We start from the raw sequence: 19,180 nt of genomic DNA on the forward strand, positions 1-19,180 counted from the left end.
GATTTCAACCTCTCCTCGTATGATGACCCTTCCATCCAAGGCACCATTTTCGTAACCCTACTCTGAACTTTTTCCAACAATTTAATGTCTTTTTACAAGTAAGGAGCCCAAGACTGAATACAGTACTCTAAATATTGCCTATCCAGTGATCTATACAATGAAATTAAAACCTTTTTTAGACTTATATTCAATATTTCTGTAGACACAACCTAAAATTCTATTTGCCATACTACTAGCAACAGCACACTGCTTGGATGGCTTTAGAGAGTGATTGGTTATTAATCCAATATCCCTTCTTTGATGACACTGTTAAGGTTATTCGCATCCAAATTATAATAACTGACAGGCATTATTGTACATTTATCATAAGTAATCCTTTCCTTGCAGGCTCAGTATAATGTACACAAATTCATTTACACATTTGCACAAGTTAAGTATTTGCATCATAACTTTTGATAGAACATGTTGTATGTCTTCACAAAATTTGGTAGGTTTTTAGTAAATATTACATATTTTGTATGCAGAAAATTGGATTTTTAATTAAATATTTTGTTTTGAAAATTATTTTGTGAAAATAGTCTGTTTCTTTACTAGTCTGAGTGCAAACTGATTTCATATTATGATTTAAAAAACTGTTCTTCATCCCCAAAATCTAAGATATTATTTGTGTAATCTCTAGCACCTCCTAAATACATTTTAAATGTTTGTTTTTAACAATACTTTATATTTTGCTACTTTCTATACTCTATGTGGGGTCTCTCACTTGACCAACCTTGTAACCATCAAAGAAAACTTAGGAAATGAGTATAAATTGTTCTTTTCATGCTAGAATGATTACATGTTAGGATACAAATGTTTAGTCTAAGTAACTTAAGTCTCATAATGTTAATATTAACATATATATTTATTATTACATTGACCTTCCAGTCATTTCTAGCTAACATTACATAACATTGATGTGGTGCACATGAACTCGTTACATTTCCAGTAATATAAAACTGACCATTAGTCCTTCCTGTCTTGGCTGTGTTTTAGTGGACTAGTATTTTGTAGTATACAGTCACATTTCTACTTTTATACATGATTTCTGTAGATTATTTCTACTTAGAAATAAATTATTAATATTATTATTTTTTAAATACAGAACATTAAATCACATTCTCTTCTCACTATTATCTTTGTATTCAGTTGTTGCTGGACATAGGTTGCTAAGCCTTTTAAAATTTTGCACATGGAGGATATTAAACAAATTTTTTTAAGGTTTTATAGTGTCATTTAAATAACCAAAAATCATAAATAACTATATTGATATAAAATTCCACTGTAATTTATTAAGCTTAGTATTTAGGTGTATTTAGATTTTAAAAAAATATGAATCTTTGAGCAAACTAAAGACAACTTATTTCCTTATAAACTTGGACTAAAAGAATGTGGCAACCTTTTCACAGATTAAAATGGCTGATAAAACAACTATGGGAACATTCTGAGATGTTGATTGCTTATTCACATGTCACATACTATAGTAAGAGTATACAAGGGACTATTTCCAAAAATGGAAATAGTTGAACAGGACCACAGTATTTGATTCAGTACGAAAGCCATATCTCAGCAAAATAAAAAACTTGTATTCTAGTTTTTCAATATTAGTAACATGAGTTCTTAATTTGTATGAAAGTATAGACTTAGTGTTTTGACATCACAAACATCTAATTTTAAACAATTTTGCATTTAACATACCATGTGACTCACTAAAATCTATATATAAATGTGTTCTTTTAATATTTGCTTTTAAATTAAGAAATTAACTTGTATATAATATTGCAGTTTGATACCAAATGTAGTGACATAAATTTATTCGATAGTAGTTCAATATAATTTGAATGCAAGTCAACAAATGCAATGACGTGACCTTTGACCTGCGACCAGTTTCAAAACATTTAAAACACATCTTCCATTTATATGACCAAATCACTAAATGATCTGAATCCTTTTGTATATCAGCAGCATATTCTTCATAGCTAGCAACACCCAATACCTTAATATCACCTGCAAAGTTAAATAATGTATTCACCATTTCTGCACCTGTGTTATTAATGTCTATAAAAAAAAATCGAAAAACTACAGCAATGGCCCTAAGAATGAACCCTGAGGTACACCACTTGTTACATTAATCCAGTTTCACTGCACTCCACTTTCAACAATGCTTTGCTTTTTCCATCCAGCCTCTCTTTTATCCAATTTGCTAACTTATCACTCACACCTATATATTTCTTCTTCTTTTTTCTTTTTTTTTACAAACCTTTCAGGTGGAACCTTTTCAAATGCTCCAGAGAAGGTTCCTTTCTTTCAGTTTACCTCCTCTGGGATCTAAACATTTACCCACATGTTTGCCATGCGTGGTGACCCGTGAAGGGGACGAGAGGATTCTGGTGGTTGATGGGTCCAACCCTACCACACCACTTTGGCCTTGAATTCTTGTAGACAGAAGCAGCTCCCCCAGGGTCAATTGGCTGGTCTACTTTGGCTAGAGTGAACCACGTGCCAATGTTGGATGTTCTCAATGGATGTTGTGGACATTGTGTCTGATACTGTTGTTTGAGTGTAGTGCTCACAAAACTCTGGCATTGCTGCAATATCTTTGTTTGGCATTGTAGTGAATACCTTTGTGGGGCTTCATGGTGGGTGAGGTCAGTGGGCACAGAAATTTTCTTTCTTTAGTGCAGATATCCTAGTTGGTTTGTGCCATAAAATACCAACCAACCTTATCCTTATCTACATAAGTGATAACCCTTTGGAAGCATGTTTAGAAGATTTGTAAGGCAAGATTTCCTCTTAGTGAAAACATATGGACTATCCAATAAAATTCTAAACTTTATGTAAATGACTTTGCAAGTATCTTATCAGATATTCCAAAACGTTTCATACAACTGATGGGCCTATAATTACTGGTACAATTTTTATCATCTTCCTTCTAACATCTTGTCCTTTGGTACCTGCCTGCTATTCAAGGACTGACAAAATAGTAGTAGTAAATGGCTCACATATGTAATCTTTAAAACCCTTCAAGATATATTATCTTCTCCAGGAACAATTATCATTTTTTGAACTTTCCATTTTTTTTTCTTAAGAACTTAAAATTAATGTAAGGATTTAGTTAAATCTTGTTTCCATCTATCATCTGCTTAAGATGTGGAATACTGCTTAAATCTTCATTAGTAAAAACTGAAATAAAAGCAAAATTTAGTAACCCAGTTGTATCATAATCACCAGATACAAGCCTCTTCCTTTCTCATCTCTCAAGGGCCCTAACCTCATCCAACATTTTGCTTACCCTTAACATATGTAAAGAAATCCTTACTGTTAATTTTTACAATATCAACCAACCTCTTTTCAAACATATTTTTTGATGCCCTGATAACACTGCACAACAAAACTTTTTTTTGTTTCTTGTTGGGTGTTCCTTATAGATTTTTGGCTGCTGATCACGCAAATCACATCCAAATTTGCCCATCACTTACCATTTCATTGAAATCTTCAGTTTTACCAGGAAATTGCTACAACAGAAAAATGATATCAGGCCAACTGGAATCCGTCAATGCTTGCTGACTACTGGTGGATGCTGCAACATGATGCACCGAACATTGAATACAAACAAATATCAGGAGCAAAACACTTTTAATTATGTTGAACTTAATAGTGTATTAGAAACATAAATGCAATTAAATATGTTATTGCCGGTAAACAGTTAACTGTCTATATCTCGGAGTTCTTACGTGATGAAGCAAAACCAAAACTATATTTGTGCAGACCCACCAGGTACCTGTCACAATCAGCAAAAACTTTTCAGGAAGCAAAACTTTTCAAAAAAAATTGTTGTGAAGTGTTACCTGTTTCACCATCTTTCTTAATCTTCTAAATCTCCAATCATATTGTACAGTTTAAATTTCTTAAACTTATGATACTTCTCTGATTTTTCATTTGCAGCTATCCTTTTCTTTCTATAAGGAATATATTTACCATGAATATTTTAAAACTTATCTTTAAAATTTTCCACATCATATCAGTGACTTCAAATAACTCAGCTTTCCAATTCTCAGAAGGTAATTCTTTGTGCATTTTTTAAAATTTGATTTTTTGAAATTCTAAAATATTCCTTATCTCTATATGCAACAAAACATCAAACATAGTAGAGCGAGAACCACTTGCACCCAGATGTTCCCCTATTTCCACTCTCTTGATCATTTCTATATTAGAAGTTAACAATAAATATAAAATAGCATTGTTTTAGTAATTCCTTGGCCAATTGATGAAGAACACCACCTTGAACAGTTTCTAAAACTGAGAGTTTTAATCTAACATTTTCCAGTCTATATGCCTGAAATTAAAGTCACACACAGTTATGCTTCATTAACTGCTGAAATTTTAATCTCATTGTAATCTTTCTCATCATCTGGTGATCTGTAACAAATTATCACTATAATCAACATGATACAACTAGTATTTTACATATTAAGCCATCTCCACCCCTTCTTTAGTACTTCATCCATATTAAATAACCTATAACCCTGTACTTCAAAGAAACTTATGTCATCAAAATAATCTACTTTTAACCATGTTCCAATTATTAACATTATATCAGAATTCCACATTTCTACTAGTGTTCTTAGGTCATCTATCTTATATCTTATACTTCTAACATTACAATAGTAACAATTAAGTCTACCTTTATAACTACTTCTATACCCATTTCCTGTGCTAAACATTTCTCTGCATGTTATTCTCTTTGCATTTAGTTTTTCCTGGCTCTCACCACTCTATTCCAAATTTAAAGTGTCCTTTACAGTTGAGTTAATAGTCCCAGCAGATTAGCCAGCTCCTATCCTATTTAAATGTAAACAATCCATCCCTATAGCTTCCTTCTTCCATTGAAATGATCCAGAAGTCCAACCAGCCAGTCCACTCATGTTAACCCAATTCTAGCATTCAGCTCCACTTAAACTTTATCCCTGCAGTTAATTCTGGGCAGTATCCCTGACAAAATTACGTTATGGCTTTTTTACTTAAATGTCTTTAAAAGCTTCTCGTATTTATTATTAACTCCTCTGACCTACCTTTCCCAACAACACTAGCTCCAACATGCACCTCAAAAACTACATCTCTTCTAGCACTCTTTAGTGTATCTTCTACTCTGTCAGTTATATCTTCCACTTGTGCCCCAGTTAACATAACCTGATTCTTTTCCCCATGTCTATCACATATTCTATCCTATCCACATTTCTTTTCAGTGAATTACCTATAACTACAACCTCCTTAAGGTTATCAGGCTTATTCTTTTCTGTCAAAGGACTGAAATCTTTTGTTCAGTAGAATAGGTTCATTACAATTAAATTCACTACTTCAAGCCATAATTGCATCCTTTTTAAATGTATGATGATAATTTACTTACATTGTAAGTCAGTACACAACTCTTGTGAGAATTCTTTATAAAAATGAAACTAGTTGATGAAGTAATTTTAAATGTCTTGAATTAACCTAAAATTATGCAGTTGTAGAAAAATAAGACATTTAAATTTAATTTGTTTTTACTTTTTATTGTAAAACATTCATTATTTAATGTAGTTATTTAAACTTAAAATCAGAATAGTTTACATGCAATGTGATTTTAAACTGAAGTATAAAAATGCTATGTATTATCTTATAATTTTCACATTTCATTTGTAATAGCTTTAGAACCTTTTAAGTGAATATGGCATGTTTTTAACATAAATGTTTATTTTCTATTTTCTCTATTATATCATTAACTCTGGAAATGGAAATCTGTACAAATGTTTTAAATGGTTTATTGATTGTTTTGTAATTTTCTTTTTCTCGTATTCAAAAGTTCACATTTTTATCTTTTATTATTGATTCAGGTATGCCAACATGACCTTGTGGTTGTAATAGTTATTATTACCAGGCAAAGTTTGTTTACAAACTCTTTCACTAACACTTACACATGCCAATGATGCTATCTTGCTTGGACATTTCCACAAGTGAAACTACATGGAGTGGAATGTATACAATCATAAACTTTTCAAATAAACATTTATAAACAGAAATAATATATAACTAATTAAAATATAAATTTTAATGTTTAGCAAACTAACATATAAAAGAAGAAATAATAGGTACACTTTTAAGAGAACAATGGACTAAGCTTTTCTATCTTGTGCTATAAATAAGTGTTTAAGAAACTAACAAATTAGATAAGAAACACTAGGTGCACTTTCAAGTGAACAATGGGCTTTTCTGTCTCATTTTTTTAAGGATTTAAGAAACTAACAAATTAGATAAGAAACACTAGGTGCACTTTCAAGTGAACAATGGGCTTTTCTGTCTCATTTTTTAAGGATTTAAGAAACTAACAAATTAGATAAGAAACACTAGGTGCACTTTCAAGTGAACAATGGGCTTTTCTGTCTCATGCTATAAAGAAATGTTTAACAAATTAACACAAAACAAGAAACGCCAGGTAAACTTTCAAGAGAACAATGGGCTAAGCTTTTCTGTCTCATGCTATAAAGAAATGTTTAACAAATTAACACAAAACAAGAAACACCAGGTACACTTTCAAAAGAACAATGGGCTAAGCTTTTCTATCTAGTCATACTTACAACATTGTTTCCTGTTTCATTTTCTAACATAATACCGTTATCTAGTCATACTTATGATATTCTTATAAAACTCAGTGTTCTGTATTTTATTTCAATACAAAAACGTAAGCTATCAGATATTTTGTTTTCAGTAATTTCTTGTCTTAAGATTCATGAATCCAAAACACACTGTACTATTGGTTATAAATTATTATATTTGTAATGTTAAATTTCTAGTTAGTAACTTATGGACACAATATCTATTTTGCTGATGTCACTAGTTGTTATTTTTATTCATCTGGTGTTTGATTTTAGAACACATTGTACAAAGTGAAAACAGAGCAGCCTGATTATCAACAAGATGATGTTATTTCAGAGTTCAGTAACAACAGTGATGATGACCTGGATAGTTCAAATTATAATGTTGTGAATGTGAAAACAGAAACTAAACTTCAAGAACATTTACAACAAATTGAATCTAGATTAGAAAGTTCATGTGGTAAGTGCAAATATGTGGAAAATAAGTTCATTAAAGATTTAATAATATTCTTGGTAATGAGGGAGGATTAGAGATCCATGTTTGATGTATGTGATACCTTAACTTGGAAATTATCAAGTTAAAGATGTTAAAGTGATAAAATTACAATAAAACAACTGAAAAGCTGTTAAATAAAATTTGAATGGTAATGTATGTCGAGAATATATATTATTTTTAAAGAATAAAACTTGTTAATGGACAGTGCTTCATATCTTACTCTGTCTTTTTGTAAATAATTTATGAGTAATGGTTGGAACCAGTTTCTATATTTCAATGTTTAAACATTTGTGGAAAATTTGCTTTTATTATTAATTTATGTGACTGATTTTTTAAATGCATGAAGTCAATTATGGGTGATTATAATTTCAAGCATAAAGATTGGGAAGTGTCAAACCATGAGGGAGAAAGGTCTTGGAAATTGTTCAAACTGGCTTTCTTCACCATTTGTTAAAACTGCATAGGTGACAAAGATATTGAAATTAAATAACAGGTTGAACAGTTACCAAGTTCTTATTTAAAGGAGGATTATGTTTCTAGCTAGCACCTTTCTCCAGTCTAATGTACAACTCACAACACGTGTGTTGAATCAAAAGAAATTGTATTGTTTTCTTTCTTCACCAGTTAGGCAAGGAACTCGCTAGAAACAATGGTATATTAGATTTATTGTTATCTTCAAATAGAGAAATGATCAAGAGAGTGGAAACTGGGGAACATTTGTGTGCAAGTAATTATTGCTCTATTAAGTTTAATGTTTTGCTGCATATAGAGATAAGGAATAATGATATTTTGGTTACAAATTTCAAAAAGTAAATTTTGAAGGATGTAATAAGAATTATCTGTTGTGAATTGGGTGACTCAGCAGATGTGGAAAAAGTTAAATAGTCAAGATAAATATATTACTTCTAGAAAGAAAAGGGTAGCTGCAGGTAAAAAACCAGGTTGGCTCACAATGAGCATAAGAGAGAGAATTAAAGAAAAGCATTATAAGTTTAAGAAATTTAAATTGACTAGTGTGATGAGAGATTTAGAAGATTAAGAAAGATAGTGAAACAGGTAATCAGGACATCAAAAAATATGTTTGAAAAAAGGTTGGCTGATGTTGTAAAAATTAACAGTAAGGATTTCTTTACATATGTTAAGGGTAAGCAAAATGTTGGATGAGGTTAGGGCCCTTGAGAGATGAGAAAGGAAGAGGCTTGTATCTGGTGATTGTGATACAACTGGGTTACTAAATTTTGCTTTTACTATAGTTTTTACAAATGAAAATTTAACCAGTATTCCACATCTCAAGCAGATGATAGATGGAAACAAGATTACTACATTAATTGTGAGGTTAAGAAAAAATTGGGAAGTATAAGGAACAACAAAAATACTGGGTCATATAATATTTTCTAAAGGGTTTTAAAGGAGGTTAGAGATTGGATGTGTGAGCCATTTACCACTACAGTAATCAACAGTTTCTAGGGATAGTGATATTCTACAATAGATATACTAATGTTAATAAAGATCAGTTCTTAAAAAAATGTAACTCAGAAGTCATTTATCTGGACATTATCTGCCATGTGCAAACTTTCTGCATGGGTGACTTTGATTGGATCATGGCTTTATTTTCTGACCACGTCTTCAAATTGAGGTCCTTAATTTGAAATCACTGATTATCATATGCTAAGGTTGAGGTTATGTAGAACAGAAAATGCTTTGTTTAGGTCAAAGACATCATCTTTCACCTGCAGAACTTAGGAGGAGGCATTACTCAATGCTGGGCTGCTGTTGCTCTTGGGTGTGGTGTCCAGGGCTTGGATCAGGCTCATATGGTTTGGCAGAGTCAGTAGGAGACATGGCGGATGAGTAAAAAACTAACAACTTCACAAGAAGACTGCTACTTGACCATCCAGGTTCATAGGAATTGCTTTGCTCCAGCCTTTAATATCTGTACACCCTCCAAGATGCCACAGAAGTCCTGATGGCTACTCAGACAGTGTACAGATGCCTTCACAAAGCTGTGTTCAGGGCTGTATGTCCTGTTTTTCATGTTCCTTTGAGCTACCAGCACAGGGAGGGTCATGCTCTTCAGTGACTAGTCCTACTACTGTGTGGACTATTGATGGGCATAGGAGAGTTTGTAGATGCCCTGGTGAGCACAATTTGCTTCAGAATGTTAATGAACATGATCACTTTGGAAGAGGCTCAATCATTGTGTGGGGAAACTTCAATTGCAGGCTATACCAACTTTGTAATCCTCTGAAATTGAAGTCTCTCCAGCTGAAGATACAGAGATGAGTTCCTTGCAGCTATTGTTTATCCATATGCAGATGTGACTGCCTTCCTAGAAGTTGAAGGAATGACCATTACATCTCCTGATTTCAACCCAATAGAGCACATCTGTGAGTAGCTACAGACAAGGCTACAAGCTCATTAAGCCCCACCTAAGAATGCCCAAAGATCTTGAAGCTGCCCGTATTGAAGAATGGCAACAGATTCTGCAACAACAATTGGCTCATCTGATCATGAACATTTGCAGATGTGCATCAGTCATTAATGCTCGAGATGGCCATACAACAACTGAAATCAATTGTCAGAAGTGTAAATTCACTGAATGACGGTTGATTTTGAAATTTTTCTTAACATTGTGCCACATGATTCATCAGTTTTTCATGCTCTGTTCCCCCAAGTTAAATGTTATAGAATTTAATAAAGTGAAAAATGACTTATCTAGGTGTTTTGTGTCCTAAAATGTTCAATCTATGCATACCATTGTGGTAGGTGTTTGACATGCACTCCAAATATAACATGATCCCTAGCAAATGTTGACTATTGTATTTTTTGTCTGCCCTTAAATAGTGGGCAGGTATCAGAGGATTGGAAGTTAGCTAATGTCACTCTTCTTTTCAACAGAGGTGTTAAAAACTGTCCCAGTAATTATAGGCCCATTAGTTGTGGAAACAGTTTTGGAATGTGATAAAAGAAGCTTAGGAAAGTCATTTAACAAAGTTTAGAATTTTATTAGATAGTCTGTATGTTTTCACTAAGGGAAAATCTTGCCTTACAAATCTTTTGACATTCTTTGAAAAGGTCACTGCTTACATAGATGAGGGTAAGGGTATAGATTTGGTGTATCTGAATTTTCAGAAAGCATTTGACATAAACAGTTTGTGAAGAAAGCTATCCATGTAATCTGAGGTGATAAGTTAGCAAATTGGATAAAAGAGAGGATGGATGGAAAAAGCAAAGCATTTTTAAAAGTGAAGTACAGTGAAACTGGATTAATGTAACAAGTGGTTTACCTCAGGGTTCATTCTTAGAACCATTGCTGTTTTTTTTTTTTATTGACATTAATAAAATAGGTGCAGAAATTGTGAATACATTATTTAACTTTGTAGATGATATTAAGGTATTGGGTGTTGCTGGCTATGAATAGGATGTTGCTGATATACAAAATGACTTAGATCATTTAGTGATTTGTTCAAATGCATGTTAGTAATTATAATTTGGATGGGAACAACTTTACCAGTAATGAAAGAAGGGATCTTGGAGTAATAACCAATCTAAACCCATCCAAGCAGTGTGCTGTTACCAAATAGGATTTTAGGTTCTATGTACAGAACTATTGTATACAATTTTAAAGAAATTATAATTTCATTGTTTAGATCACTGGTTAGGGTACCTTTTGAGTATTGTGTTGTGCTTACCTTAGGAAGGATGTTATTGGAAAGTGTTAAGAAAAGGGGTACGAGAATGGTACCTGTGATGGAGAGGTTATCTTATGAGGGAAGATTAGGATCTATGAAATATTATCTTGGAAAAAAGAAGAGTTAAAGTGGATCTTACTGAAGTATTTAAGATTGTTAATGGAATAAATAGTGTTGCTGCATCATCTGTTTTCATACTTAACAGTGATAATAGTAGAACTAAGAGAGACATAAAAAATGTTGGCAGGGTAGAGATCATCTTCTTCTAAGTTTTATTTTTCTGACAGTGATTAGCTTCTGGAATGGCTTGCTCTCACTTATTGTAGAGGATATATTTAAGTCAGTTCAAGAAAAAGTTTGATAAAAGTATGGATGATAAGGGCTGGCTTGAAGGTGTTTTGTTATTATTATTATTTTTAGCTTATTTATTTGGTAGTTTAGTGTAGAGGATGAGACAACTAAGATGGACCCAATAGGTCACTTGTGTTATTCCTGTACATTATGTTAAATACTTATCAGTCCTCTGGATTCTGTGATTTAGATAATCCTGAATCTCCAAGGAATGGTCAATAGGTTGTTTCAATTTGCTGGTTACATTTAAAGGTTTGGGTGTTGCTAGCTGTGAGGAGGATGTTACTGCTCTGTGAAAGGATTTGGACTATTTGGAACATTTGATGAATAAATTGCAAGTGACTTTATGATAAATACAAAACAGTGATGCAAGTGGGGGGGGGATCATATTTTTAATTATGAGTATAAATTAACAGTATTATGAAATAAATAAATTATCAGGTCATCCCATAAGCAATGTCCGAAAATTTAATACAAAAAGTGCATCATCATTTCTATCCTTGTAGAATGCTTTAATGACTAAAATATGTAGTGGAACATGTATAAAAATGTTCAGACAAATAAAAGAAACTAACCCAACTCCACTTTTTCAGATCATTAATCAAGTAAACCCTTTTGAAGATGTATGTGTCTGAAGAGAACATTAAGCATATAATGCTTTATGTGTTTAAAAAAGACAACAGTGCAGCAGAAACTACATCAAACATTCAAGGTGTTTATGGTGCAGAGTCTCTCAATAAAAAAAGTGTCAGGTGGTTTTAGAATTTCAGATCGGGTGACTACATCTTAAATGATGTGCTGTGTTCAGGCCATTCTGTTGAATTTAATGACTTGCTGCTGGCTGCACTTGATTAAGATTGTGTTGCAATAGTTGAAGAACTAGCACAGAAGCTTAATTCAACCCATTCAACAGTTCACCGACATCTGTAACCCCTTGGAAAGGTATCAAAACCTGGAAAGTGGGTCCCCCATGATTTGACAGAAGGCAACCTTAGAACAAGAATGGACATTTGCGCTTCTCTGCACTCTCGTGAATGTAACTTGTCTTTTTTGGAGAGGTTAGTGACTGGAGATGAAAAATGGATGTATTATAAAAAAGTTAAGCATCACAGACAATGGCTCAGTGCAGTTCAACTAGCTAAAGCGCAGCCCAAAATGGACCTCCATCCTAGGAAAGTCTTGTTAAGCGTTTGGTGGGATATTGTTGATGTGATTCACTTTGAGTTGCTGCCACTCAATGAAATGATTACATCAGACTTCTATTCTCAACAGTTAGAGCACTTGAATCCTGCACTGAAAGAAAAGAGGTCTGGTTTGATCAATATTAAAGGTGTTGTGTTACACCAGGATAATGCAGGTTTCCATACAGCAAGGATCACATCTGCAAAGATTGAAGAGCTAGACTGGGAAAAACTTCCATATCCTCCTTATTCTCCAGACCTTGCCCCATCTTATTATCTTCTATTCCAAAGTTTGCAGAACGATTTTGATGGAAAAGAACTTGGAACACATGAAGATGTTGAAAATACCCTCTCTACTTTATTTTCCTTCAAACCTCAAGAATTTTATAAAAGTTGCATTCAGAAGCTTGTGTATCATTGGCAGGAAGTAATTAATAATAATGGAACATTCATTATTGATTAAGTAATGTTAAAAGCATTCAAAATTCTTTCTCTTGTTTTGAACCTAAAATCAAACATTACTTAAGGGATGACCTGATAGGCTCATGAGTATCTTAAGCTATCCAAGCAATGTGCTATTGGTAGTTAAAACATCACTGTATAGTTCATTGGTTAAGCAACATTTGGAGTAGTGGGATCAGACTTAGAAACAAAACTGAATTATTGAATAGGGTTCAGAGGATGACTACTGAATAATACCTAGAATGAGAAAGTTGTGATTTGAGATTTTGTTAAGATCTTTCAACTTGTTTTATGTTAGGCAAATAAGAATTAGAGGGGATCTGGTTGACATGTTTAAATTTGTAAAGGGATAGAGTTGATGCATCTCTTTTTGTTGCATTCAGGGGTAAAAATGGGAAGACTAGAGGACAAATATAAATTTTCTTAGGGTAAATAAAAACCATCCTTAGTTAAAGCTATATTTTTGTTTGGAAAAGTCTGTATTCAGAAGTGGTAAATTCAGTTTATTTAGGGGAAAGCTTGATTTGAATGATAAGGGATGGCTTTTAGGAATTAAGTTTTCTGTTTGATTTAGTGGACAGGCCATCCTAGATGGACAAAGTGATTCATTGTGTTCCTCTAATATATGTTTGATTAGTAGCCATATTAACAGGATGAAGCCTTAGAGTGTTTAGATATTTTGTAATTAATTGTATAAATTGTCTTGTCTGCAAGTGACACTGGTTGTCATGATATGATATTGTAGCAGCTGATTTTACGCTCTCTCTGTTACTGTGAAAGTTTCCTTGTAATTATTTGTTACCTTTTAATATCTTGATATTTTGTGTTGGTGTTATTAAGATCCTTCATACTGAATTAGAATTTCAATAAATAAATTAATTATGATGTCTTTATTATTAACTATGTTGCATTATATCTTTTAATATTGAGCACTGTTTATTTATTCTTTAAATGTTATTATGAATTAAGGGTTAAAAGTTTTAATGTAATGTAAAAGTGTAAAAGTTTCCTTGTAATTATTTGTTACCTTGTAATATCTTGATATTTTGTGTTGGTGTCATTACGATCCTTCATACTGAATTAGAATTTCAATAAATAAATTACTTATGATGTCTTTATTATTAACTATGTTGCATTATATCTTTTAATTTTAGATATAAAGACTGGTGTAAACATCTACTGTGGACATCAGTTTCCAAATTATGAACTTTTAAAACAAGAAGATTTTTCTACAGAAGTCATCAAATCCCAAAATCTAAACAGTGTTTGTGAAAAATCAAACTATAATGAAAATTATGTAAAAATATCTAATATACCTGAGGCTGGTGATGAATCGTACAGTTCTGTATTCTGTAGACAAGAATTTGGAACAGTGGAGAACCTTAAACAGCACAAGAGAAAACATACTGGGGAGAAACCTTACACTTGTGTAGTGTGTGGAAAACAGTTTGGAACAGACAGTGCATTAAAAGTGCATCAGAGAATACATACTGGAGATAAACCTAACAGGTTAATAGCTTGTGGAAAAGAGTTTAGGACAAATGAATTAAAGCAACATCAGAGGGGGCATGCTTTTATGAAAATTTACAGTTGTGAAGTTTGTGGCAAACAACTTGTAAGTAACTCTTACTTAAAAATACATCGCAGAATACACACTGGAGAGAAACCTTACAGTTGTATAGTATGTGGGAAACAGTTTGTGAAAAATAGTGATTTGAAAGTGCATCAAAGAATACATACTGGAGAGAAACCTTACATTTGTGTAGTGTGTGGAAAACTTTTTAGAACAAATGGGGATTTAAAAGTGCATCAGAGAAGACATACTAGGGATAAACCTTACAGCTGTGCATTTTGTGGAAAACAGTTTGTAAGAAACAGTGAATTAAATCAACATCAAAGAATACATGCTGAAGTGAAACCTTATACATGCATAGTTTGTGGGAAAGAGTTTTTAAGAAATGGTGAATTAAATCAACATCAAAGAATACATACTGGAGAGAAACCTTATAGTTGTGCAGTTTGTGGAAAACAGTTTGTTAGAAACAGTGAATTGAATCAACATCAAAGAATACATACTGGAGAGAAACCTTATAGTTGTGCAGTTTGTGGTAAACACTTTGGAACAAATAGTGAATTAACAAATCACCAAAGAACACATACTAAGGAGAAGCCTTATAGTTGTGCAGTTTGTGGAAGAGAATTTCGAAGTAACTCTTACTTAAAAGTACATCAGAGAACACACACAGGGGAGAAACCTTACAGTTGTTCAATTTGTGGAAAACGATTTCTAAGGAACTCCTACTTAAAGTTGCATCAGAGAATACACACTGGGGAGAAACCTTACTGTTGTTCAGTTTGTGGAAAACAGTTTCGAGGAAATTCCTACTTAAAAATACATCAGAGAACACACACTGGAGAGAAACCTTACGGTTGTGCAGTTTGTGGAAAACCATTCGTAACGAATAGTGATCTAAAAGTGCACCAGAGAATACATACAGGGGAGAAACCTTACAGTTGTGCAGTTTGTGAAAAACAGTTTGTTACTAGTAGATCTTTTAAAATTCATCAGAGAATACACACTGGTGAGAAACCTCACTGTTGTGTAAATTGTGGAAAAGACTTTGGAACAAATACTGAATTAAAAGTACATCAAAGAAGACACTCTGGGGAGAAACCTTACAGTTGTATAGTGTGTGGAAGACAGTTTGTAGCAAACAGTGATTTAAGAGTTCATCACAGAACACATACTGGGGAGAAACCTTACAGTTGCACAGTGTGTGGAAAACAGTTTGTAACTAGGAGATCCTTTAAAATACACACTGAACAGGACTGTACTGTTGTAAAAATTGCAGAAAAGACTTTGGAACATATAATGAATTAAAAGTGCATCAAAGAAGATTAACTGAAGAAATCCATATAGTTGTATAGTATGTGAAAAACACATTCAAAGAAGATGATGAACTGGAGAAAACCATTTAGTTGTGTAGTATGTGAAAAAGACATTCAAAGAAGATGATGAACTGGAGAAACCATATAATTGTATAGTGTGTGAAAACACATTAAAACAAGTAAATCATTTAGAGTCCATCAAAGAATATATACTGTGAAGAAATATTGTAATTATGCAATTTGTGGAAAACTGTTTCAAATAAATAATAAATTTAAAATGTCATAAGAATGCACACTGGTGAGACCTCTCTGTTATGGAATTTGTGTAAAACTGTTGACAAGTAAGTTTTATAATGGGTGAAAAATACTTTAGGACAAATAAAAAATGTAACTGGCATTGGAGGTTACACAAGTTTATGAAACCTTACCATTATAGAGTTTATGGCAAACAGTTTGGAAGTATCACCTCATCGTGGCTTGATCTGTTGGACAAAACCCCAAAATGTTGACACTAAACACGTGAGAATTTAACTCCAAATACACTGGGTGTATCTTCACATAATTTAGTAAGCTTTAGGTAAACAATACAAGTCTTGTACATAATTCATATTCTTTGTTAAAGTATTTTTACTAAAGATTTGTCTATAAATTGATAAGGTATTTACTGAATCAGTCTGAGTGAAACATTATTATATTAATAATAGTAAAAGTACATATTTTTATTTTGGAGTTTTATTATCTTATTACCTGTAGGACTTCCTGTATTATAATAGAGTTTTTATTTAAAAATCAGTTGAAAGAGATAAAATTAATCATTATCTTTTCCTTTAAATGTATAATTTTATGATATTTAAATTTTTACTCCTGTATTTTGTACCTTCATCACAATCATAGTGAGAGACCACTAGCCATCTGTTGTAAACACCATAAACAAAATTTGCAGTTTTTGTACTTGTAGAGTAGTTGTGCTATGTCTCAGTATTTTTCTACTAATATTTAATTTATTTAACTACAAATTCATATAGATTTCATATATGTATTTTAAAGCACAGAAAAAGTTTATCAAACAGTAGAATAATATGTCTAAAAACATATTTAATCCACTTTCTAAGTACCCTGGAAACAGATATTAGGTGACAATGAGGTAAAGATTGCTATAACAGGATCTTTATTTTCTCAACATTTTGACTACAAATCTTGTTCAAGGGAGTGTGACACTGTAGTGCCTTACAAGGGTGTAAATATGAATTTTCCCAGAGTAGGTTCCTGGTCACTGCACCAAAACACTCCTTGATTGGTTCATTTTTGTTGTATGTCAACTATGACCTGTTCAATCAACATCCTGCCTTTGTTTCACTAGAATTGCTGCTGTTTCTGATCATTTGTAATCTCCTGTTATTGTGTTAGTTGTTTCTAATTAGATGTAAGGAGCTATATAGTTTTCCTTTGTTGATTTTCAATCCCTTTGCTGATAATTTAGTTTCCTTCCATTTATGCTGGTGTCCTGCTTCCTCTGCATGTGAAACTATGACATTGGTTATGATGTGTCTTCTGATGTCTGTTCTATGCTCATTTATTCTAGTTGTCACGTCTCTGGCAGCTTCACCTTTATAAATATTACATCATCTGTCACCTGGAATACTATATACTACTCTGGTGTGTTTGTCTCCTGTCCTTTAGCAGCTTTATTATTCTTGTTTTTATAACCACTTCTGTGGTTGTGTCTCATTAGTCTATTGATTGGACTTGTATCCCAGACATTGGGACCACTGTGAACATGACATCTTGTTTTTCTCATTATGTCTACTGTCATTGCTTCTTACTATGATGTTTCTTGCCTTCTCATTTAGCTTTATATACATGCCTGTGGGATATTACAGCTTCTATTATGTGTTTATTTTCTTAATCTAAGAATTCAGGGCTGCATATCTTAGACCCTCAGGAAGAACTTATGTATGCTTCCAAACTATGCTCTTTACCACAGCATCCTACTTGTGGTTGTGTTTTTCATCCTCAGTGTGCCACACTTTTCTATAATATAAAATCTGCCATTGTTCCGTTTCGTCTTTGCATTCGGGCACAATCAGAAAAATTGGATATATCTTTGAATAGCATAGCAGTATGAGCAGTTTGGCCTCTTCCACCATGGTTACTATTCCAAACTGTGACCTATATCTGAGTCATCTGAGGAAGGCGGTACTCCCAGTTGGAAATATTGCTCTTTATTTGCTGAACATCTTTCAAACAATCCATCCATTCCCATGTGTATGGATGGTTCAAAATCAGGTGACTCTGTAGGTTCTGCCATGGTTTGTTACAGTTTGGTTCTAGCACGCAGAATCCCCTTTACAGTTTCTGTGTTCACTGCTGAATTTTATGCCATTTCTCTTGCCATGAATCATATTGAAACTATGTAATATACAAATTGTATGATCTATACTGATTCACTCACATGTCTATTGGCCTTGACATCATTCCATGTTTGTTACCAACCTATTCTTATCAATTTCCTAAACAAACTGGATCATCTATCTCTGTCCTGATTTTTTGGATACCAGGTCATTTTGGTATTCGTGGGAATGAGGTAGGTGACTGAATGACAAAGTCCATCTGTTTTGGTCTATCACCACCATCCCTGTTCCATACAAAACCCGACTATACACTAGTTGGCAGTCGACCTGGAGTGAGCCATGAAATAATAAACTTTTTCAAATTAAGCCTTCATTAACTCTTTGTTTCTTGTTTCTGTAAGGATTGAAAGCAGGAAGTTGTTTTGGCTAGTCTACACATTGGTCACAGTTTTTTAACTTGCTACTTCCTTTTATATGGCACTGATACACCAGTGTGTGGTCTATGTTGCACTCATGTCTCAATCATACATATTTTATTATCATGCTATCGTTACAGCCAAAAACAACGATGCCATTTTAAAAATATTTTTAAGGTAGGTTTGCCCTTGACATTAGCCAATGTCACAGGTGATACTGGCCACCTCACTCATGTTTTTACATTTTTAAGAGCCATTGGTCTTTTTAACTTAAAGTTTTTATTGGACTATACACTTTTTTAGCATGATTTCTTTTACACATTTTAATTTTATTTTAACCTGAACCCAGGACTGGAAAGGCCAACTTCAGGTGACTGACAGCAAGTTTGAACTTCAATGTTTCTGGCAAGTCTTAATTTTACATATTTTTACCTTCATTTCCATATACCATTATAGTGTACTACATCTTGTTTGGCACAGATAGCCTTGTAGCTTTGTGCCAATAAACATGAAATATCTACCTACCCCCAGGAAGAAATCCAATGCCACCCCATATCTTCACTTTATTATGTGCTAAGAAGTGTATGAAATCATTTCTGTTGATTTGTTTTCATTGCACAAAGAACCTTGATCTGTTGTACTTCTCCAAATCAAAGTGTCAAGGAATGGTA

General features: G+C 33.0%; 1 protein-coding gene across 1 annotated transcript in view; it reads left to right on the forward strand.

Annotated features, from left to right (window-relative positions):
- LOC143236148 (uncharacterized) overlaps window positions 1-16,031 on the forward strand; it is a 60,763-nt gene extending 44,732 nt beyond the window's left edge. Inside the window, exons 6-7 of the mRNA XM_076474437.1 lie at window positions 6,948-7,131; window positions 14,008-16,031. Of these exons, the coding sequence (XP_076330552.1) occupies window positions 6,948-7,131; window positions 14,008-15,734 (1,911 nt within the window). The 3' untranslated portion in view covers window positions 15,735-16,031. The remainder of the gene's footprint in view (window positions 1-6,947; window positions 7,132-14,007) is intronic.
- The last annotated feature ends 3,149 nt before the right edge of the window (window positions 16,032-19,180 follow it).

Source organism: Tachypleus tridentatus, chromosome 13, assembly GCF_004210375.1.
Source record: "Tachypleus tridentatus isolate NWPU-2018 chromosome 13, ASM421037v1, whole genome shotgun sequence".
Classification (NCBI taxonomy): Eukaryota; Metazoa; Arthropoda; class Merostomata; order Xiphosura; family Limulidae; genus Tachypleus; species Tachypleus tridentatus.